Raw genomic sequence first — 25,124 nt, forward strand, 5'->3', positions numbered from 1 at the left:
TAATAGCAGCCTCATGAGGTGGATACTATTAGTATCTTCATTTTACAAAAGAGAAAATCAAGGCCACAAGAGATTAAATGACAGATTGTATCCATTTCATATTGGAACTAATATAATTGTTCCCTTGGCCCTGCTATAATGAGGATGGGGCAGCTGGGTGGTGCAGTGGATTGAGTCCCAGGCCTGGAGTTAGGAAGACCTGCTTTCAAATCTGGCCTCAGATACTTACTAGCTGTGTGACCCTGGGCAAGTCACTTCACCCTCTTTGCCTCAGTTTCCTCATCTGTAAAATGAACTGGAGAAGAGAATAGCAAACTACTCCAGTAGTTTGCCAAGAAAACTCCAGATGGGGTCACAAAGAGTCAGACACGACTGAACAAGAAGTAAATTATGAGGGTAAGGACATGAGTCATTGTATAGCGGAAGAATGATGAATCAGGGGACCTGAGTTCATTCCCAGCTCTGCTACTGACCACCTTTGTGTTCTTAGAGAAGTAATTTTCCCTCTTTGGGTCTCATTTCCTTTACTTGTAAAATGGACCTGGAGTGGGTGATTTCTAAGGTACATTATAGCACTGTTATTTTCCATCTTTGCAGCCCCCGCACCTAACGCAATTACCTGGCACAGAGTTTGTGCCCAAGATTGCTTGTTAACTTGAATTGAAGCCCCATAATGACTAGAGAAATTCGTGTTTCAGTTGTTCCCAGCAGAGAATAAGAGCTCCGGCACAGCTGCCTATATGAAAACCTCTCTGACTCTAGGTGATTTCATGTGGAGGAGACCTTGCCGAGGTAACATGTGAGTCATTTTCCATCAGGCCAGGACTAGAATTGTTCCTTGGCCCAGAAAGATGTGAGTCAGTCTGAAACTGACTCAGTTCTCAGCATGATGCCCGGTGACTCATTTCCCTCCATGATATAATGTTTGTTCCTTGTACTGCTGACCTCCTGGTTGTTGTGTTTTTTTTCTAAGAAGAAAAAGATACTCTTGTAGAATAATCTAAAATCTTCCCAAGAAGTTAGGATGAGAATGATTTAAACAAACAACAAGACAAAAAAGTTTTGCAATGGTCTCAAAGGAATCAACAACTTTTAAAGGCATGTCTGATCATTTCCATTTCTGAGGATTCCTAATTTCCCAGAAGCCCAACTTTGGTAAGTTACAGAAGCAAAATGGGCATAGTGAACATTCAAGTCACTGGAGGATGTCCCGTTAGCAAAAGGAAGCCCCGTGAACACAGAAGTGGCAGCAAATGGTCAGAGTAAACAATTCAGGATTTGGCTTTCCTCTCCAGGTCCATCAATTTGAATATAGAAATGCATCATTTAGCTGGAAAATCACTTGTGTTTTCAGAGTGTGGAGGATTTAAAAAACAACCACAAAGACCTTCTTTCAACCGTGGCCTAGTAAATGTGTTGTTCACTGGCCAAATGTAAATGAACTTCCATTTTCTTAATCTTGTGTGTCAGAGTTGGGGAGCCCACGTGTAATGAAATGGGCTGGGCTAGGAGTTAGGGGTCCTGTGTGGGTATCTTGATTCTGCCACTTGTGCCCTATGTGGCCTTGGGTAAGGCCCTGAACCCCTCTGAACCTCAGTCTTTAAAATGAGGGGATTGGGCTGGATGGTCCCTAAGGTTCTGCCCTGCTCTTGAGGGATGATGCCCAGTGGTCTTGTTTCATCTTTGTTGTTTTATCCTCAGCTCCTAGCACAGTGCATTCTGGGTAATAGTGTTAATGAATGCTTGTTGATCTGTTAGTCTTATAAAACACACTGAAGGAGGCAAGGATGGAATGGGGGTCTTGGGGCTAGAACTGGTACCTGGGAACTAGCTACAGCAGAGAGTGGGTGGTTGTGTGTGTGTGTGTGTGTGTTTTGTTTTTGTTTTAAATAATAAAGTTTTATTTAAAGTTTTGAGTTCCAAATTTATCCCTCCTTCCCTTCCTGCCCTCCCCCTCCCTGAGGCTGTAAGTAATCAGATATAGGTTATACATGTGCAATTATGCAAAACATTACCATATTAGTCATTTTGTATAAGAAAACTTGAATGAAAGAAAGTGAAAAATAGTATGCTTCAGTCTGTGTTCAATCAATATCAATTCTTTCTTTGGAGGTGGATAGTCTGCTTCATCTATAATCCTTTGGGATTGTCTTAAATCATTGTATTGCTGAGAATCATTGTCATTCACAATTCTTTATCATACAATATTGCTGTCACTGGACGCAATGTTCTCTTGGTTCTGCTCTCTTCACTATACATAAGTTCATACAAGTCTTTCCAGGCCTTTCAGAAATCATCCTGCTTGTCATTTCTTATAGCACAATAATATTCCATTACCATCACATAGCACAGCTTGTTTAGTCATTCCCCAATTGATGGGTATTCCTTTGATTTCCAATTTTTAGCCACCGCAAAAAGAGCTGCTATCAGTATTTTTTTATAAATAGGTCTTTTTCTCTTTTTGGGTATGTCTTTGGGATATAAATCTAGCAGTGGTATTGCTGGATAAAATGGTATGCATAGTTCTATAGCCCTTTGCGCATAGTTCCAAATTGCTCTCCAGAATAGTTGGATCAGCTCACAACTTCACCAACAGTGGATTAGTATCGAGACTAGGTGTTCTTTTAAAAAAAAATTTCCATTTATTTAGAATTTTATTTTTTCCCAAATTACATGTAAAAACTTTAAATTTTAAGTTTTAATTTTAAAATTCAATTTTAAAAAACTTTGTTCCAGATTCTCTTCCTCCCTCCCTCTCCACCCCTCCCCAAGAACTCAAGCAATTCAATATAAGTTTTATATATTTATATAGTCATGCAAAGCATTTCCACATTATTCAGGTTGTGAAAGAAAACATACAAAAAACTTTAGAAAAAAGGAACTAAAAACAATTATGCTTCAATCTGTATTCAGATACCATCAGTTCTTTCTCTGGAGATGGATCACATTTTTCATAAGTACTTCAGAGTTGTCTTGGATCATTGTATTGCTGAAAATAATTAAGTCATTCACAGCAGATCATCTTACAATATTGCTGTTATTTTGTATACAGTACATTTCACTTTGGATCAGATCATGTAAGTCTTTTCAAGTTTTTCTGATAGCATCCTGCTCATCATTTCTTATAGCAAAATAGTGTTCCATCATAGTCTCATCCCACAGTTTGTTCAGCCATTCCCCAATTGATGGGCATCTCCTCAATTTCAAATTCAACTTTTTTTTTGGCAAATGTCTTTTTTCATACCAAGCTGAATGAGAGAGGCTGGTCCTCTATTTCTGAAATGGTGGTGGACTTCTGGTCTTTTTTTAACTTTTTGGGGGGATGTTTAGGAGGCAATCAGGTGTCACAGTGGATAGATCACTGGTCCAGGAGTCAGGGAGACATGAGTTCAAATTGAGCCCAGGATACTTCCTAGCTATGTAATCTTGGGCAAGCCACTTAGCCTCTGTTTACCTCAGTTTCCTCAACTATAAAATGGGGACAATGGTAACACCTACTCCTGAAGGTTGTTTTGCTTAGCACAGTGCCTGTTGCGTAGTAGGTGTTATACAATTTGTTGTTGTTATTCAATTGTTTTAAGTCATGTACAACTCTTTGTGACCCCATATGGTTTGGGTTTTTTTTTTTTTTTGGTTTTGTTTTGTTTTGTTCTGTTTTTGGCAAAGATACTGGAGTGGTTTGCCATTTCCTTCTCCAGCTCATTTTACAAATGAGGAATCTTACCTCAGACACTTACTAGCTGTGTGTGATCCTGGGCAAGTCACTTAACCCCAATTGCCTTAAACATCTGACGCCATCTCCAATAGTCCTGATATCTATCTATCTATCTATCTATCTATCTATCTATCTATCTATCTATCTATCTATCTATCTATCTATCTATCTATCTATCATCTATCTATAGATATATGTGTGTGTGTATGTTTGTATGTATGTATGTATGTATATCTTGGCACTGGTCTCAGATGGCTCTGGAGGAGAGAGTGAAGTTGGTGACTTTGCATAGCTCTGCCTTACTTAAATCCAATTCAGCGCAAGTTATGACATCACCCTGATGTCACGGTCCTCTTCTAAAATGCAGGACAAACAACAACAAAGGTTTTTGTGGGGCCCATAGGTGATAGAGCCAGACACTGGTTAAATGGGACTGACCTTCACATCAGATACTCCCTTGGAGATGCCTCGGTTTGACTGTGGCTTTCATGCCACTTTGTACCCAATGTCTTTCCTTCTTCCCCCATTTACTAGCACTCCCTCTCTCTGATAAAAATCAATTTGTATATATTTTATCTTTACTAGTTAGTATGCTGGAATGTAAGCCCGTTGAGGGCAGTGCCTGATGCAAAGACTGGCCTTAAGTGTTTGTTGAAGAGAATTAACCCCTCCAAGTGCTGAGATTTCCTGTCCTGGGGCAGTCATCCTTGAGCCATCTTCCTTGGTTCCTTGTGTCTAACTCTTAAAGAAAATTCATTTAAAGTCATTTTCATTTTAGAGTATACTTGTCCACATACTTTCTCCTCACATCTCATCTCTTCCTTCCCCCTGGGGGGGGAGAAAAACAATCAAGAAAAATATTTTCCTAATTCTTCCTTTCCACCCTGAAGGCTTCCTCCCACCCTCTCCAAGCCTCTCTCTAGTGCCAGTGACTAAGTTTCTGAGAGATCTAAAGACTTCAGTACTTTTCACTGCAAGAAAGCAAAGGCTTTCCTTAGGAAACGGGGTTTGCACAAAGTAGAATGTGGTTTGTCCTTCACTCATTCAATATTTATTTGCTAGGGCAGACAAAGGTTTAAATTAAATATGTAGCAAGCAGCAACTGGCTCCTTGCCATGGCCTGAGACAGAAGGAGAGGAGAATGAATCAACACTCACTCATTTACTCTTGCCCAGCTGCCCATCTCCACCCTTCCTTCTTATCTGTCTCCCTCTCATCTCCCTTGGGAAGTTTCCCAGAGCTTTTGGCCGGCAGTAAATTCTGCTAACTGCCTCAGGTCTGACCAAGGAACAAAGCACCTTCATCTCCTTTGGAGGCTGTAGCAGCTGCTAGCTTCTTCTTGCCCCAAGGCCAAAATGACAAAGACTGAAGAAGGAAAGGGAACCCAGCATGGAAATGGCCACCTTGCATAGAGAGTCTTGCACTTTCTCCTGCTTCTTTCTTTCTCTCTTTCTCTTTGAAAAAAAAATACACTAGAACACACTAAATCTTCAGAAGCAGAGCTTCAAGCAAATGATTGAAACCTTTCTGCTCTGATCCAAGGACAGAGCCGAGCCCATCTGCTTATGCTTCTCCCAAACGCTCCCAACGTTAGAGTATCAATTTTGGCGATTGGTGGTAGAGGGTGCCTTAAAAAAATATGTCATATGCCCAAGGACCAGGAAAATCTGGTTTCAAGATCTACCCTTGATAGATACATTTTTGCTAGATGACCCTGGGCAAGTCACTTAACTTGTAAAACTCTGAGTTGAAGACAAAGTGCTGACCTGCATTGGGAGAGGGAACTTTCCTCATCCCAAGGTCCCATACACTAATGAAACCCCAGGTCCAGACCCCATCCTCTCTTCTTGTCCTACATAGAAAGCTATCCACCAGGGAATGGATGTTTCCAGTCATGGAAGCTCATGGAAATCCTCTCCTGAATTGTGGAACAGGTTGTAATCTGCATGAGTGGGGGAAATAGCCATGGAGGATAATCTCCCTCCATGGAATTAGGTTTGATGCTCTGGGCTTTGGGGTTTGGGACCTCATCTACAGTGTCATACCCTGAAAGTTCATTGCCATTGGCATCTTCACGCAGAATGCTACTTGTAAATTTCGATGCCTTGAGCTATGCAAACTCCCAATGGAATGGAAAGGATGCTAGATCTGGAGCCTGGGTTCAAATCCTGGCTTTGACAATCATTATCTATGTGACCTTGGGTAAATCATCTTACCTATCTGAGTTTCAGTTTCCTCATTAATGAAATGAAGGGGTTGGAATGGATGAGCCCAATGTCCCTTCCAGCTTTAAATCAATGAGTCAATGACCCCATGGAATCAAAACCCTAGAGCATGCTGAAGGTCTTGACTATACCATTGTATTGTAGGCTCATCAAGAGTAGGTTGTGAGTTGGATATTTCTAACATGACATCTATGGTGCTAACTACAGGGCTGTTCACATAGCAAGAGCTGAATGAATATAGATTGAATGATTTCACTGAATTACACTATCTGCGTTTAGGAAACTGCAGTATTATTATGATCCCAAGCTAACCCCTAGTATACAGAACTGTCTTTTAGACATGGCAGGTCTTTAGGAGATGTATGATTGAGTATCTTGGAATACCTGGGTCTCTAAGGACTCCAACAGAGAGAACGAGAAAGAGATCCAGGACGGGCACAGGCAGGATCTAGCATATTTTCAGTGGTGACCTATGTGCAAGAAATATTCAAATAGATATAGAGGAGGAAATGTGCAAATGCAAAAGGGTGTGGAGTGGTCACATAGCAAGAACAAGCGATGGTGGGTAGACTGTCTGAGTGTGTCATCTGTAGTCATAAAATTCAAGAAGACCTAGGGTGAGACTGGAAGCATTTGAGGCAGTTCCTTAAGGGTGTATCTGTGAAAGAGTAGAGGCGAGAGTGGTCCAGGATAAGGGTGAGTAGATGGGTTATAATTTGTACTGTTGAAGGGAGCAGTGACATCGTTGACCTCATGAAACCAGTGGCACATTAAAAGACATTGAGAAAGAGGGAGGATGTAGTATCATATCACAATTATCATCGATGGGTTGTATCTTCCAAGAGATTAGCTATCAGTTGTCTGTTGAAAAGAGCTTTGAAGACATTAAGGTGCTCAGGAAATGTCAGCTGTTGGTGGTGGGAGGCATGTAGTTAATAATAATGTCCTTCAATCTTTCAAGGACCTGAAGTGTCATGGGTCTGGACACTCCTTCCATCAACAGAAACTCTAGGCAGCTAAGTGGCACAGTAGATAAGAGGATGGAATTTGGAGTCAGGAAGTTGTTGTTCAGTTGTGTCCTGCTCTTTGTGACCCTTGAACTATGCTATCTATTGGGTTTTCTTGGCAAAGATACTGGAGTAGTTTGCCATTTCCTTCTCCAGGGAATTAAGGCAAACAGAGGTTAAGTGACTTGCCCAGGCTCACACTTTCTTAAGACTAGATAATCAGCAAAACAATAAATCAAGCCCTGATCTGTAGCCTTGGCCCATTTCCAAGGAGTTAATGCTTTCACTGACAACTGAGCAATCTGAGCCAGTGGAGCTGGCTCTAGCCCACTCCTTTTTGAGGTTTAAATCTCTTGGGAACAACAATTTCATCCCAATTTAGCCCTCCAATGAAAGCACCACCCACCTCAGTCTTGACAGAAGTCATCCTTCCTTTAATCTTTCCATAGGTTTGTTTTGGAATCCCACGCTGCTGGCCTTGAGTGGAAAACTGGCGATAAGTGCTGCCTTCAACACGATCTACATCTACACCTCAGAACTCTACCCTACAGTAATAAGGTAGTTGTGCTGAATCTCATAATTAGTATATTCAATCCACAACATGATTTCAGTGTGTGATAACTAAACATGAAAGACGGACCGCCATTTGTAGCAGTGCCTTTTCTTTTTGGTGAATTAGATTGTGTTCATGTTGTACCTCATAAGTCTTTTGGAGCCATGATTTTGTTGATGTGGGTATTTTCTTGAAGAGTGAGTCCCAACCCATTCTTGAGTGACTCTTGACTGTGTCATACCACAAATTCACCACTGGAGGGTCCACCCAATGTGCTGGAAGTCTTTTGTGATTTCTCCTGATGTTGCATGGATTGCGCTGGTACACATAGACTTTCCAGTGATTATCCCTTCTCTTTGACATATAACAAGCCTCCTTGATGACATCCTTTACTCTATTTTTCCTTAGTAAAGACTCATTTAAAGACACTAATATTTGATTAGCATTATAGTATGGCTGTGAGATGTAAAACCCTACAGTCTCCTAAGAATTGGGGACAACTGTGTGGTGGGGTGGATAGAGTGCTGGATCTGGAGTCAGGTAGACCTGGGTTCACTTGCTAGGTTGTGACTAGACTCTGGGCAAGTCACTTAACTTCTATCTGCCTCAGTTTCCTCAGCTATGAAATGGGGGGTCATAATAAGACAGATATTAACTGTAAAGTAATTAACACAGTGCCTGGCACATACTAAGGGCACTTAATAAATGCTTGCTTCCTTTTTTGGCTTCCTAAAAATTGAATTAAAAATTCAATTGAAAAAAACCTGAATATTTCTTAGAGGACTTTGGAGAAGTGCATGATGGGAGTGAGTAGGCTTCAAGACTTTATAAACAAGGAACTACTTCATCCAGAAAACTTTAGTATATTTGCCAAAACAGGTTTTATGTGGGATGGAAGCAACTTGATTCTCCTTGCCCCCACAATTCCAGCATGCTAAGGTATTAGTCTTATCCCTTCACCTACAGAGAAATAGAATCCTGAAGGAAATCAATGGAGGAGAAAACAAGATTGATCCATCGAGCAACAAAAGTAATAATACTACTACTAAACACAGCTGCCATTTATTCAGCACTAGCTGTGTGTGGGGCATGTAATTGTGTTGACAATGACAATAACCAGAAGATCCTAAATTTAGACCTGGAAGCGACCTTAGGGAGACTTGGCTTGACAGATAAAGGGAGCTCAGAGCAGTTGTTGCTTGCCCAAGGTCACACAGCTGCTGTGAAAGAAAAGGATCTTGGTTCTTCCTGATTCCAAGTCCCATGCTCTATCCAGTGTGCCAATTGGCTGACTACACCATGGCAGACCTCTATATGGAGCTATGTGCTCTACAAAGCCCTTTGCACCCATTTGAGCCTCTCCACAACCCTGTGAGCTGGGCATGGCAGATATTATGATCCCTGCCTTAGAGATGGGGAAATAAAAGTTGAATCATAAAGTGACCTGCTTATGGCTGTGCTTAATATATGCTTGTTGAGTGGTTAGACCTAGGTTCAGATCCTGCCTCTGACACTGGGTGGTACAGTGGAGAGTGTGCTGGACTTGGAACCAAGAAGACTCATCTTTCTGAGTTCAAATCTGGCCTCAGACACTTACTATCTGTGTGACCCTGGAGAAGTCATTTAAGCTTGTTACCTCAGTTTCCTCATCTGTAAAATGAGCTGGAGAAGGAAATGGCAAGCCACTTCAGTACCTCGTGACCCCAAATGGGGTCACAAAGAGTCAAACATGATTGAAATGACTCAATAAGAATAAACTGGTATAAACAAGGGTAAATCACTTAAACTCCCTGGGCCACAATTTCCTCATCTGTAAGATGAGGTACTTAGATAAGATGCCTATATTTATGATCCTATTATTAGCAGCATTTAGATTTAAGCCTGGGTCTTCTGACCCTAAATTCAGCTCTCTTCTGCATTGTACCAGTCTTCCCATCCCCCCCCAAGATATTAAGGGCAAATTTCTCTTGTATTTTGGCAAAATGGGTACAAAACTGTCATGTGATCACAATATCTTAAAGTTGGAAGTGAGCTCTGATGTCATTAAAGTCAATCTTTACCTTAGTACAGTACTTGGCATACCTTAAGTATTTAAAAAATGCTTATTGACTGACTATCTATATGGGAATCCTTTCTATATCCCACCCATTAAGGTGTTATCCATCCAGGGCTTCCAGACCTCCAGTGAGAGGGAACCTCCTCCTTCCTCAGGCTACCTGTTCCACTTTCAAAAGTCTAAGGATTAAAAAGTGTTTCTTTACAAAGCCTGTCTCTGCAACTTTTATCCATTGCCTCAGCCCCCGCCCCCGCCCCTTCTGTTGGCTCCAACAGTTGATGCCTCCCATTCAGGGATAACAGGTGGTAGGGAAGTACGGTAGGGGGTGGGAGGAAGGCCAGTGAGCTGATAAACCAGCAGAGTAGGAGATACAGTTTGATGTGCTAGGAGCAATAGGCTGGAAGTGGAAGCCCCGAGTTCAATACCCTCCTAGCTGGAGGGTGACCAGGAGTAAAGCACTTCAATTGAGTTTCCTTATCTGGAAAGCAACGATGATGCTGCTTACATGTTAGTTGTTTTTTTTTATGGTGAGGCAATTGGGGTTAAGTGACTTGCCCAGGGTCACACAGCTAGTAAGTGTTAAGTGTCTAAGGCCGGATTTGAACTCAGGTACTCTATCCACTGCACCACCTAGCTGCCCTGCTGCTTACATGTTACCCACCTTGCAGGGGGTGTTGTAAGAAAAAAATACACTGTAAATTTAAGTTGCTTGGTCAAAAGGGCCATGGGCAGTATTGTTCTAAGCCCTGGGAACAGGAGGCTGTATGGAGTTCACAGGTTTCTCTCTTGAAGATTATCCCATGAAACAATGGACTCCATTCAAATAAACCACAGGGCATGGGGAAACTAATGGGTGAGGGCCCCATGAGCAAAGGAAACAGGTATTCAGAAATTAGGATGGATGCCAGAGTGCCCCAAGATTTCTGTTCTGGTCTCCACCCCTCTGCCCGGGTATGGAGGACAAATGTCTTTATATAATAAGCCGTGCCTGTCCTACAATATGCAGGAACTACACGCCAAGAGCCAACACTCAAAAGAAAAGACTTCTAGCTTCCAAGGTGCAGATTATTTGCTGGAAAAGATGGTAATTTAATGATCTTCCTCTGATACAGGTCTGGAGTCCAGGGATTTTTAAAATGTGATAATTGTATTTGAATATAATTGGTATCTTTGTATTCCTATGTATTTGGCATTATACATTTGAAAACATTATTCTGAAAAGGGGTCCCAAGGCGCGCCCAGACTGCCCAAAGAGTGTGACACACACACACACACACACACACACACACACACACACACACACAAAGGCTAAGAACCCCTGCTTTGATAGTATTCAATTTTATGGAGTTACACAATTGAAATGAAATCGTAATCACCAAGCATCTATCTGACCGAAGTGCCCGGCATCGTGCTGGGCTCTTGGAATGTAGAGATGGAAATTCAACAGTCATTCATTGCCCTCAAAGCCATTGTTGGTATTGTTGTTCACTCATTTTCAATCGAGTCCAACTCTTTGCTGCTCCACTTGGGGTTTTCTTGGCAGAGATCCTGGCATGTTTTGCCATTTGCTTCTCCAGCTCATTTTACACATGAGGAAACTGAGGCAAACAGAGTGAAGTGCCCAGGGTCACACAGTGTCTGAGGCCAGATTTGAACCATGAAGATGAGCTCTGTGATGCCAACATATTCACATATAAGTAGATGAAAAATACACCAACAAGGAAACTAAAGCAGCTCGGTATAATGAAATGAACCCTGGACTTGTAGTTTGAAGATCTCAGTTCAACTCCTGGGTTGTGTGACCTTGGGTAAGTCATTTAAGCTCTGTAGGTCTCAGTTTCCCCACTGATAAACTGGGGTGAAGTTAGCCTATATGGACTCAGGGCCGAGGTTCAACATCCAAGCCTCTTGAATCTTCTTTTCTCTCACTTGTCATTCTAACTTTGATGTGCATGATTTCATCAGGGTGGGAAGTCCCTTCAGGCATCCTGCCTGAAGCCCCTTTATCACCTTAGCTGATATTTCAGCCCCCAAACACATCATTTCCTGCTTGCTCAGGTGAAGGCCCTGCCAGGACTTGCTTTCCACTGGCCGTGATGAAACACCATGAGTAGGAATAGGGAAGGGATAAATGGTGTACCCAGTGCTTTACATTTATATCTGCCACACCACCTAGCTGCCCCAAGAAAGCCAAGGAGGACTTCAGTGGAGTATTTGAACAAAGGTCTTTAATAAATGTTTATCAGGTTGTTAAATGAATGTACCCTAATCCTATCCCCTTGTTTAATATTATTGTTAAAATTAATTTGTCTCATTGGCTTTTGTTTTTACATGGTAGTCATTTCTGGAAATATACACCCCCCCCTACCCATTGAATCTCCTCCCAATAACAAAGAAAAAAGTGAAGCAAAAATACTCCATGTAATGGTCATGTCTGAGAATGTATACAACACTCTGTTCTGGTAGTCTCCCACCTCTTGCTTAAGAGGAAGGAGGCATATTTCCTTATCTGTTCTTCAGAGCCATTATCCTGCTCAGAATTTGGCTTCCTTTTCGTAATCTTTTCCTTGACATTGTTTTCATTATCCACATTGTACTTTTGGTTCTCTTTATTTTATTCTGTTTCAAGTCATACAAATCTTCCCCAGGTTTCTTCAAATCCCTCACTGTCCTCATTTCTTAGTGTACAATAATATTTTATGATATTCATGTCCCACAGGGGTTGGCTTTTTTTCCAGTTCCTCCCCAGCAATGGGCATCTTTACTCTCACAAAGAGCATTGCCCTGGGTGTTTTGGAATTTGTATACTGGGTCTTTGCTTCTTGTCTTTGACTTCATTGTCTACCTTCCCGGTAGTGAGCTTCTTCATGGGATTCAAACCCATTTCTTCTAACTTCATGATGTATCCTTTCCCTTACATCATAGGTCCCAATAAATATTGATTGAAGGAATCAGTTACCTAGGAGCTTGGCATTTTCAGCATAAGGTAAAGGAGAACAGAAACTTGGCAGGATTCCCTTGGCTATTTAGAATTCCTGAACCGATGTCCATCAATCACTGTCAGTTTATTTATTAAACTGTCACTACAGACTTTTTCACGTCAAGTCTCACTCTGTAACCTCTGTTTAGAAAGCATTGTCTTGGGGCACTGAGTTGTTCCTTCCTTCCTTTCTTTTTTAATGATTTGTCATTTAGAACATAAAAATTAAGAAATCCATGGCTATTGATAGCTTGGATTTTTTTCTCTGAAAACTGCCTTATCAGACCCTTTGACCATTGATCAACTGGGGAATGGCTTCTCTCCTTGTAAATGTGGAGCAGTTTCCTATATATTATATTGAGAAGCTAAATGACATTTCTCAGGTTACTTGACTAGCATGTGTCAGAGGTAGGCCTTAAATCTGAAGTAGTTTGATATAGTAGATGGGGCTTTGTACTTGGAGTCTGGAAGGCCTGGGTTCAAATCCTGCCACCTTGGATACTTACTACCTATGTGACTCTAAGCAAGTCCCTTCATGCCTCTGTGCCTCAGTTTCCCTATTTGTAAGATGAGGAGGTTGGACTCACTGGCCTCTAATGTCCTGTCCAGCTCTAAAACTATGACCCCCTGGTCTTCTTGATTCTTTCCACTATCCTATGCTGTCTTTTAACATCTTATTAAGCATCTTCAACGTCCAAGTGAGGTGGGCTGGGGATAGTTACCAAGATGAGAAACAACCCAGTCTCTGTGTTATAATCTACCGCCAGTGGGAAGATGTAGAGACACGAATGCAGATGAATGTGCTCCGGCTGTAACTAGAAGGGCCAGGAGGGGAGGGGTCCAAGCAAATGACTCTAAAGAGGACGAGGGTGCAGGCATCGCTTTAAGCTGGGAGCAGTGAGGCAGGATTCAGGGAGGAGCACAGGAACTGGGCTTTGAAGAAGGAGTTGGAAATGGAAGCAGTGCCTTCTAGGCATGGCTGATGAGCTGCCAGGTTGCACAGAGATGGGACAGGCCAGCTCTCCCAGCGCTGTGGATTCTTGGGAGGATGGGTCGGGGATCTCCCTGCTAGGCCTGGGGCTATTCCTGAGCTCGCTATGAGGAAGGCAGATTAATAAGTGCCTTCCTTTTGTCTGGCTTAACTTCTCTAGTGTTACCTGGCTCTTTCAAAGCCTGGAATCCTGACACTCAGACTTCCTTGGGAATTTCTGGTTTGGCTTCCATCAGTGGCACCGCCTCCAGCCCTTTCCAACTCCGTACCGTGTCTGCCTGGCTCCTGACAGTGTCTTGTTCTGCCACATTCCTGGCCTCTGCCTCTGCTGGGATTGCCTCACATTCCCTGTGCTCTCCAAGTAGGGGAGGGTTCACTCAGCTCCTTGGATCCAGCCCAGGTCCTACCCAGGGCTGGGGATCTAGTGGACCAGCGTCATCCTGTCCATGTCCTCGTGAGTCCTCTGCCCCTAGCTCTCGGGGGCATTGGCTGCTAGGGTGAACCCTCCCCCAGCATTTGGCAGAAGGCAGCCCCAGGATACCACCCTGTGGCAGGAGCCGCGCCACATTGCGATGCGGAAGATAAGGCGCGGAGCTAGGGCAGAGCTAGGGCAGAGGCACCCTAATAACACGGTGCCTGCCTGGCTTCAGGGCTGGCTCTGGCTCTTGTTGGCAAGGGCTCCTGGGAAGTGCTCTGCTGGTGGGGGAAGGTGAGCATCTTGTACCCATCTGGAATGAAGAAGGCTTGACCTTAATTCTTGGGGGCTCTGCTCTCAGTGGGAGCCTTACTGGTGCAGGCCAGGCCACCAGCTTCAGTTGCTCCCATTTTAGAGAACCCATGCTAGTTATTCAAGCAAATTGAAGGCTGCCATATAAGAAGGCCCGTGGCTGGAAAGGATTGCAGGGACCAGCTGCTCTATCCCTTTCATTTTGTGGATGGGGCATCTGAGGCACAAGGGCTTACAGATAATAAGGAACAAAGTCAGGATTTGAACCCAGATCTTTTAACTCCAAGTCACACACTCTTGTCCTTGTATTACATTGATGCAGGGCCTCTTCAAGCTTGTGTGCTTGAGCCTGAGAGGAGCAAAGAATGGAAGTCACAAAGAAGCAGACTTGGGCTTCAGGAAGGGATAAAGCTCCCTAACAAGCACTGCTCCTAAACCGAAATAGGTTGCTTGGAGATGGAGCACCCCCGCCCCCGCAATCAGAGGGGTCTGTTGGGAATGTTGCAGAGGGCATCCCTGGTCAGGTAGAGGTTGGTTTCTTGGGTCCCCTCCAGACTTGAGATGCTTGGATTCTGTGGTCTCTTGAATTCTGTTTGGGAAGAGGAGGCATGAGCCAAGGCTCTGTTGACCATCAGACCCTTGGTTCCATCAAGGGTTGAACTGGGAGCCTTGTCCCCTTTTCCTCACTATTTGGGCCAGCTGCAGCAGATTATTGCCCACCCAGAATCCTCTGGGGCTGACAGAGGTTTTGGCAGCGGACTGTGGGCCCCTCTGAGAATTCAAGTTGAGGGGCTTTCCATTCAGAGTGGGCAATGGCCAATTTTCAGGGACTCAGTCTTTTAGCCTGCCGGATTGAGGGTGCAGGGGAGATGGGGATTGGAGGATTGGAACAAGAGTAGAACATACGGATGCAGAACCAGCCAAGGCCATGTTTGAGAGTACCCTTAGCAGCTACCCAAAGCGCACAAATGTCTGGTCCATCTACATTGACATGGTCATCAAGCATGGGAACCAAAAGGAAGTCTGGGACATCTTTGAGCGAGTGGTGCACCTGAGTCTGGCCCCCAAACAATGGAGTTCTTTTTCAAATGCTACGTGGACTATGAGAAACAGCATGGCACAGCTGAGATGGCGAAGGCCGTCAAGGAGAAAGCCTTGAGCTACGTGGAGGCCAAGAGCACCCTTGCTGACAGCTAGTGACGGATCCCAGGGTCCAGCCGGGGTGTACAAGTGTCCTCCCGGAGATCGCTCCCGGAGAATGGACACCAGATAGATTTTTTAAAAAACCATCATGGGGGGAGGGGTGTGAGGAACTTTATTTAAGTGTTATTTGTGGTGACACAGAGTAGCCCTGTATAAACCAGCTGTGACCTGTCCTTGTCAGAACTTGTGTCGTGTGTGTGTGTGTGTGTGTGTGTGTGTGTGTGTGTGTGTGTGACAGTACATATGTCAGTCATGGTCAATGTATCATATAATTTCTCTGAACTTTGTTTTTCTTTTTTGTTATAGGGATAGCTGGGTGGGAGGGGAGAGGGATATAGTGTGAAATAAAGATGATATAATAGCAAAAAAAAAAAAAAAGAGTAGAACACATGGATGCTGTTCTGATCTCCTGTGGGTGGGGTCCCAGTCAGTTCACCACCTCAAGAAAAGCTCTTCACTTAGAATTCCCGCCAGAACCACCTTTGGTCACAGCGTCCCTTTAAGACAGGCAAGTTGGTACAGTGGGGAGAACTTTGGATCTGCAGTCATCGGATCTGGCTTTGAATCCTGGCCATGTCATTTTTCCTCTTTGGGTCTCAGTTTCCTTATCTGTTAAATGGGGAGTTAGACCAAATAAAGGGTTCTTTACCCTAGGTTCATGACTGTTTACATTTTTTTTTTGATTCTGAGGATGGATCCATAGACTTTACCAGACCATCCAGGGGAACCAGGACACCCTCCAGAAAGGTTAAGAACTCCTCAAGGAGAGGATTTAACTCCAAGTTTCCTTGTAGCTTTAGGCTCCTGGTTCTCCTTTGTGCATGTTTCTAAGCTCCAGGTTTGCTTTTGCACCGCCCCCGCCCCCTGCCCCAGCCAGGCACTCTCTCCATGTTAGGGCTGCTGTAGGCTCAGAACTCTGCCACTCAGGTGACATTTGTGTAGCTTCTTTCATCATTGGCTTCAGATGCTGGGATTGCTCAATGAAGAGGATTTCAGGACCCCGTGTACCCTCATTACCTACTTGCCACACAGACTAGGAGGCCCCTTGTCTTTGCTGGCCAGTAATTCTCAGTTTACTCACACTCTCTAATTCAAGGTTTCCTCAGGAGCCAAACCCAGCCCTGTGGGTGTTCACATGGTCACCAACAAGGTTCCAAGCATCTGCACCCAGATGCTCCTACAACCTCTTCTAACCTCCCTCATCTTCTCTAGTCCCTTTTCTGTCCTCACAGACTTTCATGACAACTTCCTCGCTCCATCTGTCCTCCACACCCAAGGGCTGGTTTTCCCAGCCATGTCTTCTCCACCAAATGCCTAGATGAAGAGATTGACCTGAAAGATTCTTTAGCGTAGCGGTGGGGCGTGGATGGTTATTAACAACTCATGGCAGTAGTTGGGGGGACAGGCACTATTGCCAGAGATGGAAGCTTAGGTGAGAACTGGGGTTCCTGGAACATCTGAGGGTTTATGGGAGGGAGTTCAAGTGCATCTGATACAGTGGAGGGCACCTACAACCCAAAAGGCCCCCTGATATTTAATATTTCCTAGAAATATAAAGATATTTTCTCAGACCGCTGCTTCTCAGAAGGCTTTTTAGGGACTTGAATTAAAGAGTTGGTTTTCCATGACCCTTATAGGCTCATCTGTGGCAGTAGGAGCTCTCCTCTCCCCAGCTGACCCCTCTTTCAAGGTTCTTTGGCTCCATTCATACCTATTGTAGAAACTATCCACAGCTGAGAAAAGCCATCCCCTTAGGAGGAGCTGCTATCTCTGAAGGAAGCATTTCATACATGGCACCATCACATCACTCCCTAGAAGTTCAGTGATATTTCAAGAACAAAATTGGGGATAAGCACCACCACCATGCTTTGGAAATTCAACCCTCAATATAGAAGGGTGGGCCCTTATCAGTAAACAGATGCCCAGTCATGGAATTAGGCACATTTTCCCACTTATCCCAGGTACCAACGCTAGCCCCATTGCATGCGCAGAAATTTGCCGCCTTGGAACTGGCCCTATAGGAGATCGAGGCCATGCTGGTCTCCTCTTCCTAGGGGTTTTCCTGTCCTACCCCTTGTCATTCCCTCCTGATTTAACAGTCCCCTTCTTCTACTCAGGCTATAATTCTCATCCTCCATTTTAAACTCAACTCATGGTCCCCACCTCAGTGCCAGCAGGAGACATCTCCCTGTGATTGCTGGAGGTGGCCTGGTTGTGTTCCCTGCAGCCCTAGAGGCCAGCAGAAAGACCAGAACTTCTCAGGTGATGCCCTTCCCAGCAGCTCCAGGATAGAATAGATAGCTTTGTTCTAGCATGAAGCACGGTTGCCTTTAGGCTTCATCTCCCCTGGTGCTCTGCCCTACACACCCTGACCTGGAACAGCCTAGCATGGGGAACAAAGCACTGGACTTAGTCTGAGGCTTTGCTCCTTATGACACATGTGGTCTGGGGTGGGACACTGAGCCATTTCGAAACCATCCCCAAATAGGATTTAATAAGCAATAGTATTCATTAACTTTTTTCACTGATGTACTTTAAAATCATTTAAAAAAAAAATCTATCTCTGACGTCATAGCTCTAGAGCTAGCGAGTACTTTTTCAGAAACCATCTGGTACTGAGGAAAGCAGGACTAAGAGATCACACAGGCGGTAAGGGGTCGAGATGGAATTCAAATCCAAATCTGTTGTACCAGGCTGCCTTCCTGAGACTCTGGGTTCAAATCCCAGCTCTTCCACTTGGAGGCTGTGTGACCTTGGGGGAGTCATTTCCCCTGGGAGGACCCCCATTGTCCTCATCTATAAAATGGGAATAATTGGACTAGAACAGCAAGTCTTAAAGTATGAACCTGGGGATCCCCAAAGTCAAAATTATTTTTATAATATCACTATCCAACGTGGTAAATATCAGGATATGGCTCACATAAATGGAACCTCTTGGCAGGTTCCTCAATAATTTTTTATGGTGGAAAGGGGACTTGAGACCAAAAACATTGAGAAGCACTGCACTGGACGTCACAAACCCCAATTTGAAGGGCCTTTGACCTTGGGCTAAAGTGAAGGTTAAGGGACACCAAAAAGCCTGGGCGCCACCCAGTGTCTGTCCCAAGCTTTGCAGGGACATTGATTTTTGATCCTTAATTTTCTAAAAGCCCAACTTCTTAGGTAAATAGGAGAGGCCCAGGTTTTGATCTTTTTCCTGTGAACTTTTGGTGATAGGATATGTTCATATTTTGGTTTAGACACATAAAAGGGTCTTATTCCCACTGCAGGCTCTTAGGGGGAAAGCCCTGGATAAAGAAATAAATAAATAAGAAACCAACAAAAGCCTGGTTACTGTAGGGAGCCAGACCCAGGGCCCATCAGCCCAGTGTTGTGTCTTTGGCAAGGGTGCTCAAGGACAATCTCTGGGAAGCCCTGGGCTCATCATCCCCCATCCCGGATGTATTTCTGTGCCTTCTCAGTCACATCCTCCCCAAGGCCTTTTCTGATCCCTTTCAGTTGTTATCTCTCCCTCCGTGCCCTCCAAAATGACTGTATTTCCCATGTGTTTTGTATTTACTTCTCTGGGTCTTTTAGGAAGCATCTTGAGACTGGATCTTTCTCTGTATCTCCAGTGTCTAAAACACAGTAGTCACTTAATAAATGCCCATTGGGTTGAACTGAAATGGATTGAATTGAATTGAAGGGTATTCTCCCCTCTGTCACTCTTGATAGATTAGGGATGTTGCCCAGACTTTTGCTTCTCACCTAATCCATTATGAATCTTTCACCAGGAATGTGTTTCAGTCTCTGACTCTGGGAAGAAACCTAAATGTATTTAGCTTCTGTTTAAAGTCTGTAGGATTAGACTTTAAAACTAAGATCATCTAGTCCAGTAATTCTTTTAGATTCCTTTAAATTTGTTTTTCCCCTTTCATGTTTTGATAACTATGTCAATAGAATGGGTTTTCTTTGTAACCTTATATAATCTATGCATTTGTAAATATGATTCTGAGAGGGGGTCCATAGGTGCCACCTGAATGTCAAAGGGTTCCATGATACAAAATAGGTTCATAATTCCTGATCTAGTCCTAATATCCTCATTTTCAAGATGAAGAAACCAAGGCTCAGCGAGAAGTTCAAGATGACACAGGTGGGAAATAGCAAAGCTGAGATTTGAAATCAGGTCCTCTGAATTTAGTACTTCCTCATTCAGGGGTCAAAGGATTGGGCTCTTAGGAAACCGGTTTGTGTTCCATCTATACCCTTCATGATTTTTACTTTTTTGTTGTCATTTAGTCATTTTTCAGTCATGTCTGACTCTTTGTGATCCCATTTGGGGTTTTCTTGTCAAAGATACTGGAGTGGTTTGCCATTTCCTTCTCCAGTTCATTTTATAAATGATGAAACTGAGGCAAAAAGGGTTAAGTGATTTGCCCAGGGTCACACAGGTAATAAGTATCTGAAGCCAGATTTGTATTTTAGTTCAACTCAATCTTTATTATTTATAAATATTATTATTTATTACTGTGAGAAGAACATTCCAATCAGTTCTAGGGGAGATACAAAGTTTAGCTAAGACATGATCCTGCCCCTGCATTCATGGAGAATAGTCTGATGGGGTGTGGGTGGGTGAAGAAGGATATTCAATTCAGTAAGCATTTATGAGATGTTTACCTTGTCTTTGTGAGTTTTTCATCTTTTCTGAATAGAACTCATGTATTTTATAAGTTGTCTTAGAGAGGTAGCTTCATCAAGTCTTAAGTGGACTGATGCTGAGTGAAGTGGGCAGAACCAGGAGAACATTGTACACGGCAACAGTAACATTGTGTGATGATGAACTGTGATAGACTCGGCTCTTCTCAGCAGTGCAGTGATCTAAGACAATTCCAAAGGACTCATGATGAAAAATGTTCTCCACATGTAGAAAAAAGAACCGTTGATTCTGAATGCATATTGAACCATGCTGTTTCTACATTTTTTTGAGGTTTTTCCCTTTTGTTCTGATTCTTCTTTCACAACATGACTAATGTAGAATTTTGTTTAATGTGATTGTATATATATAACCTGTATCAGATTGCTTTCTGTCTTGGGGAGGGGGAGGTAATGGAGGGAGGGAGAAAAGTTTGGGACTAGAAATATTATGAAAACAAATGTTGAAAACTATCTTTACATGTAACTGGAAAATAATAAAACACTTTTATGATTTAAAAAAAAAAGAGGTGGCTTCATCCCTCACCTTCTTCATCCCACCGCAGCCAGCGTCCATGTTTATAGGGTTATGTCTACACCTGCTATTTCTCTTTTTTTACCCCCTCAGAACAGGCAGGCACCTGAAATTGGCTATTAGGTGAGCTGCAGCTAGATGGTAAAGTGGACAGGGTTCTAGCTTTAGGGTCCTGCTTCAGTCTCTCACACACTCTGTGACCCTTGGCAAGTGACCTCTCCTTAGCCCAGTTTCCTCACTTGTAAAATGATAATGGTGATGATGGTGGTGGTGTTGGCAGTGGTGTTAGTGGTGATAATTATGGTGGGGGTAATGATGTGGTGTTGGTGGTGGTAGTGGTGATGGCGGTAATAATGATGGTGGTGTTATTGGTGTTGGTGGTGATGATATTTGTGGTGGTGGTAATGATGGTGGTGGTGGGGGATAATAATAGCACCTGCCTTACAGAGTTATGGTGAGGCCCAAATAAGATAAGCTATATGAGGAACTATAGAATCACTAGAAATTCTTATATTATTTTGAAAATACCAATAGATAGAGCATATTGGAGAAGGAAATGGCAAACCACTTCAGTATCTTTGCTAAGAAAACCCCAAATGGGGTCACAAAGAGTCAGACATTACTGAAAAGACTGAACAAAAATAGAGTACTGAACTTGGAGTAAGGGAGAGTTAGAATCCAGTCTCAGACTTTTACTGTGTGACCCTGGGCAAGTCACCTAACCAAGGTACTATGGCTTATGTTTCTTCTGTATCCCCCCCCCCCCCATAGTATCTGGCACATAGGGATTAATGAGTAAATTAAATACTTGAGTGACTCACCATTGAAGGGATAATACCCATGGGCTCTGAATTCCACAGTGGGCTCTGTACTCTGAAACTCTGAGGTATACAATCATTATTTGAGAGAATTCCACATTGGTAGCCCTGTATGCCAATGAAATCAGTGATCCAAACCCTTTTCAGTACTCCCCTTTCCAGCAAACCAACCAACTAACCAATCAACAAGTAAGCAGGGAAACAAACAAACAAACAAAACTGGATAGGAATTGTTTGGAGTCAAAAGACCTGGCTTCTAATTCTGACTTTTCACATACTACATCCTGTGTGTGACCTAAGGCAAGTCACTTAACATTTTTCAGCCTCAGTTTTCTAATCAGCCAAATGAGGGAATAAATAATCTCCGAGGTTTCTTCAAATCTAAAATTACAGGATCTTTTTAGTTAGTTGCCATGTCCTCTCTCTCACCATCCCCCAATGACCCTGGACTCCCAGGATTCTAGTACCCTGATCAGACGTTCTTAACCTGGGGTTCAGGCTAATGGCAGGAGGTCCATGAACTTGGATGGGAAAAAATTACATCTTTATTTTAACTAAACCTGAATGAAAATTTAGCATTTCTTTTAATTATTAATGTAGGCAACTCTGTTGGGTTCATAGGCTTCACCAGTCTGATAAAGGAATCCATGATACAACAAAGGTTAAGAACCCCTGCCCTAGATTAACTACCCATGTTGGATCTCTGGTCACATATTAGACTCTGGGATTGCCTTTTGTGTGTCACACTTATGGCTTATGATCACTTCCTTGTTTTTGTCTTAAAAGGAATGCTGGCCTGGGTGTGTGTTCAATGACTTGTAGACTTGGAGGTATATTGGCTCCTTTCGTACCCGCCATGGTGAGTTGGAGTTTTGTTTTTGTTTTTATTTTAGAGACAGTTGCTGAGATATATGTAGGAATGGTGACAGCTCAGGGGAGAGAGTTCTGGACTCAGAGTCAGGAATAAATACATGGCTTCAATTTCTGTCTTTGATACTTGCTAGCTGAGTGACCATCAGCAAATCACCTAACCTCTCTGAACCTTAAGAAACTCCCTAAGACTATAAGATGAAGATGGGTTTTGTTGATGGAGAAAATGATTTCCCTTGCACCAGTGAAATCACACTGACATTTGATTTGAGATTTAAGAATTTTCACATTTCCTTAAATAGCTAGGTGGTGCAGTGGACAGAGTGCTGAACCTGAGTTCCAATCTAGCCTCAGACACTTACTAGCAAATCACTTTGCCTTAGTTTCCTCAATTGTAAAGTGGGGATAATAATAGCACCTACCTCTCAGGATTGTTGCGAACATCAAATAAGATAATATGGGTAAAGTACTTAGTAAAGTACTATGAAAATGGTAGCTATTATTACTATTATTGCTGTCTTCTCTATTTTCCTATAAATTCTATAAATTTCTATAAATTCCTATAAATTTTCTATATATTTTCCTATACTTTAAAAAACTTTATGATTATGATGATTTTGACATACTTTAACACACATGAACAAGATCAGATACAGAGTAAATAAAAAGGATTGCATGTAAAACTATGAATATGTTACATACAGCTTGTTTTTTTAAAAGTATATAGTAGGGGGCAACTAGATGGTACAGTGGATAAAACACCGGCCCTGGATTCAGGTGTACCTGAAATCTGGCCTCAGACACTTGACACTTACTAGCTGTGTGACCCTGGGCAAGTCACTTAACCCTCATTGCCCCACAAAAACAAAGTATATAGTAAATTTGGAATAATATTTATATCCTTGTTCTGCTCACCTGTTTCTGTTGGTCTCATCCATGTACTTTAAAAATTTTTCATTGATGAAAAAAGATCACGTAAAAAAATGAATCACCCATGTCCAAGATATGCTTCTGTTCAGATCCCTAAGAATATAAAATTTATCATAAATATCTTATAAAATCAGCCTTCCTGAGTGAGTGGCTGCATGGTACAGTGGAAGGAATGTTGATTTGGAGTTGGGAGAAAGTGCCATTCAAACTCATTTCTGATAAGTCCCAGCTGTGTGACCTTGGGCAAGTCACTTTCTCTCTGACCCTTCACTTCCTCATTTATAAAGTATAGAAAGGAATGCCTGTCTCACAGGGTGATTGTGAGGTTCAAATTATATAATGTATATGAAGTACCTTATAAAGTTTGGGGTGCTAAGGAAATGGCAAATATTTATGCCCTTTGTTTGTTGATAGGATCTTAGAGCTGGAAGGGATTTCTGAAGTCATCTGGTCTAGCTCCCTTATTTTACTGATGGGGAGATGGAAGCCTCCATTGGCAATGTTGATTTGAACTCAAGTCCTTGGGAGGCCTCTTGCATTTTCTTAAGTTTTCCTCTTTGCTGGGAGGGGGGGTGGGGTTGATGCTTTTTTATACTCCCATGTTGGGGGAGTCCGGCTTTGGGGCAAAATATGAGCTTATTTTTGAAACACAGTTTTTGGTGTATTGATTTTGTGGCACATTTGAGAAGACTGCCTTTATTTACGATAGATGATTCAGTGAGGTTGAAAATGAATTTGAGAGTCTCGAAAGAACAGTATGAAGGGTGTGAAAAAATAATTGGTCATTTCAACCACTGACATTTACAATTCCAGAAATCTATCAGCCCATCTGTCCCCTTTGTGGTGTTTGGCATCAGTGGGCTGTCAGCAGGATTCTTGGATCTACTTCTTCCAGAAACTCTAAATCGACCAATAACAGAGAACCTTCAGGATCTGCAGGCCTTGGAAACCTAAGTGCTAAAAAGGCCTGGTAATGTTTGCTTGCTTTTTTCTTTTCTTTTTGAAAAAAGTGTTTTCTTTCTTTTAAAAAAATGTTTTCTTTCTCGGTTTTTTAAAAAATGTTTTTCTTTTTTTATTTTTAGGCGTGGGAGGGAATAAGTAATCTATAAGGAACAGAATCATTAGTGAAAGTATTTTGATCTGTATGGTAGTGATCTGCAAACACAGGGCGTGCTATCTTTGTTGATTATTTGGATGACAACTCAAAGGGGTTGAGGGACTTATCCAAGATCACATAGATACTCAGTGTCAGAGGTAGCATTTGAACCCAGGTCTACAGCTGGGAGCGACCTTAAAGGCCACCTAGCTCAGTATCCTTATTTTACAGGTGAGGAAACTGAGTCTCAGGGAAGTTGAAAGACATTCTCGAGGTTGTGCATCAGAGGTGGGAGATGAACCAGATCCCCTCCCTTCCAGAGCTAGTGTTTTTATTTTGTATCCATCTTCTTTCTTTGGTAGGGGTGGGGTGGGGAGGAGGGTGTCTCAATCCATGATTCCAGATCCCCCAATGTGGAAACTCCCCCTCAACCCAAGTTAGATAAGCCACTCACCTGTCAGTTATAGTCTTAAAGGGTTGCCTGGGGGCCCACAGTGGGGCCTACAGGGGGTGGCTAGGGGGGCAGTAGATGGAGAGGCAGGCCTGGAGTCAGGAAGACCTCGGTTGAAATCCTTCCTCAGGCATTTAGTAGCTGTGTGACCCTGGGCAAGTCACTTAACCCCAATTTCCTCATCTGTAACATGGGGATAATAATAGCACCTCCCTCCCAGGATTGTTTTGAGGATCAAAGGAGATGATGATTGTAAAGCACTTGGCTCTATATAAACATTAGCTATTACCGTGGTT

At 42.8% G+C, this 25,124-nt stretch overlaps 1 protein-coding gene across 2 annotated transcripts in view; it reads left to right on the forward strand.

Annotated features, from left to right (window-relative positions):
- The window catches only part of LOC122739788 (solute carrier family 22 member 15-like), a 278,490-nt gene that overhangs the window by 81,270 nt on the left and 172,096 nt on the right, over positions 1-25,124 (forward strand). The window contains exons 7-9 of one of the 2 annotated variants that reach the window (XM_043981479.1): positions 7,397-7,505; positions 22,268-22,340; positions 24,095-24,251. In XM_043981479.1, the coding sequence (XP_043837414.1) occupies positions 7,397-7,505; positions 22,268-22,340; positions 24,095-24,235 (323 nt within the window). In that variant the 3' untranslated portion in view covers positions 24,236-24,251. The remainder of the gene's footprint in view (positions 1-7,396; positions 7,506-22,267; positions 22,341-24,094; positions 24,252-25,124) is intronic. The other variant, XR_006354678.1, reaches the window with a different exon arrangement.

Source organism: Dromiciops gliroides, chromosome 2 (assembly GCF_019393635.1).
Source record: "Dromiciops gliroides isolate mDroGli1 chromosome 2, mDroGli1.pri, whole genome shotgun sequence".
NCBI lineage: Eukaryota > Metazoa > Chordata > Mammalia > Microbiotheria > Microbiotheriidae > Dromiciops > Dromiciops gliroides.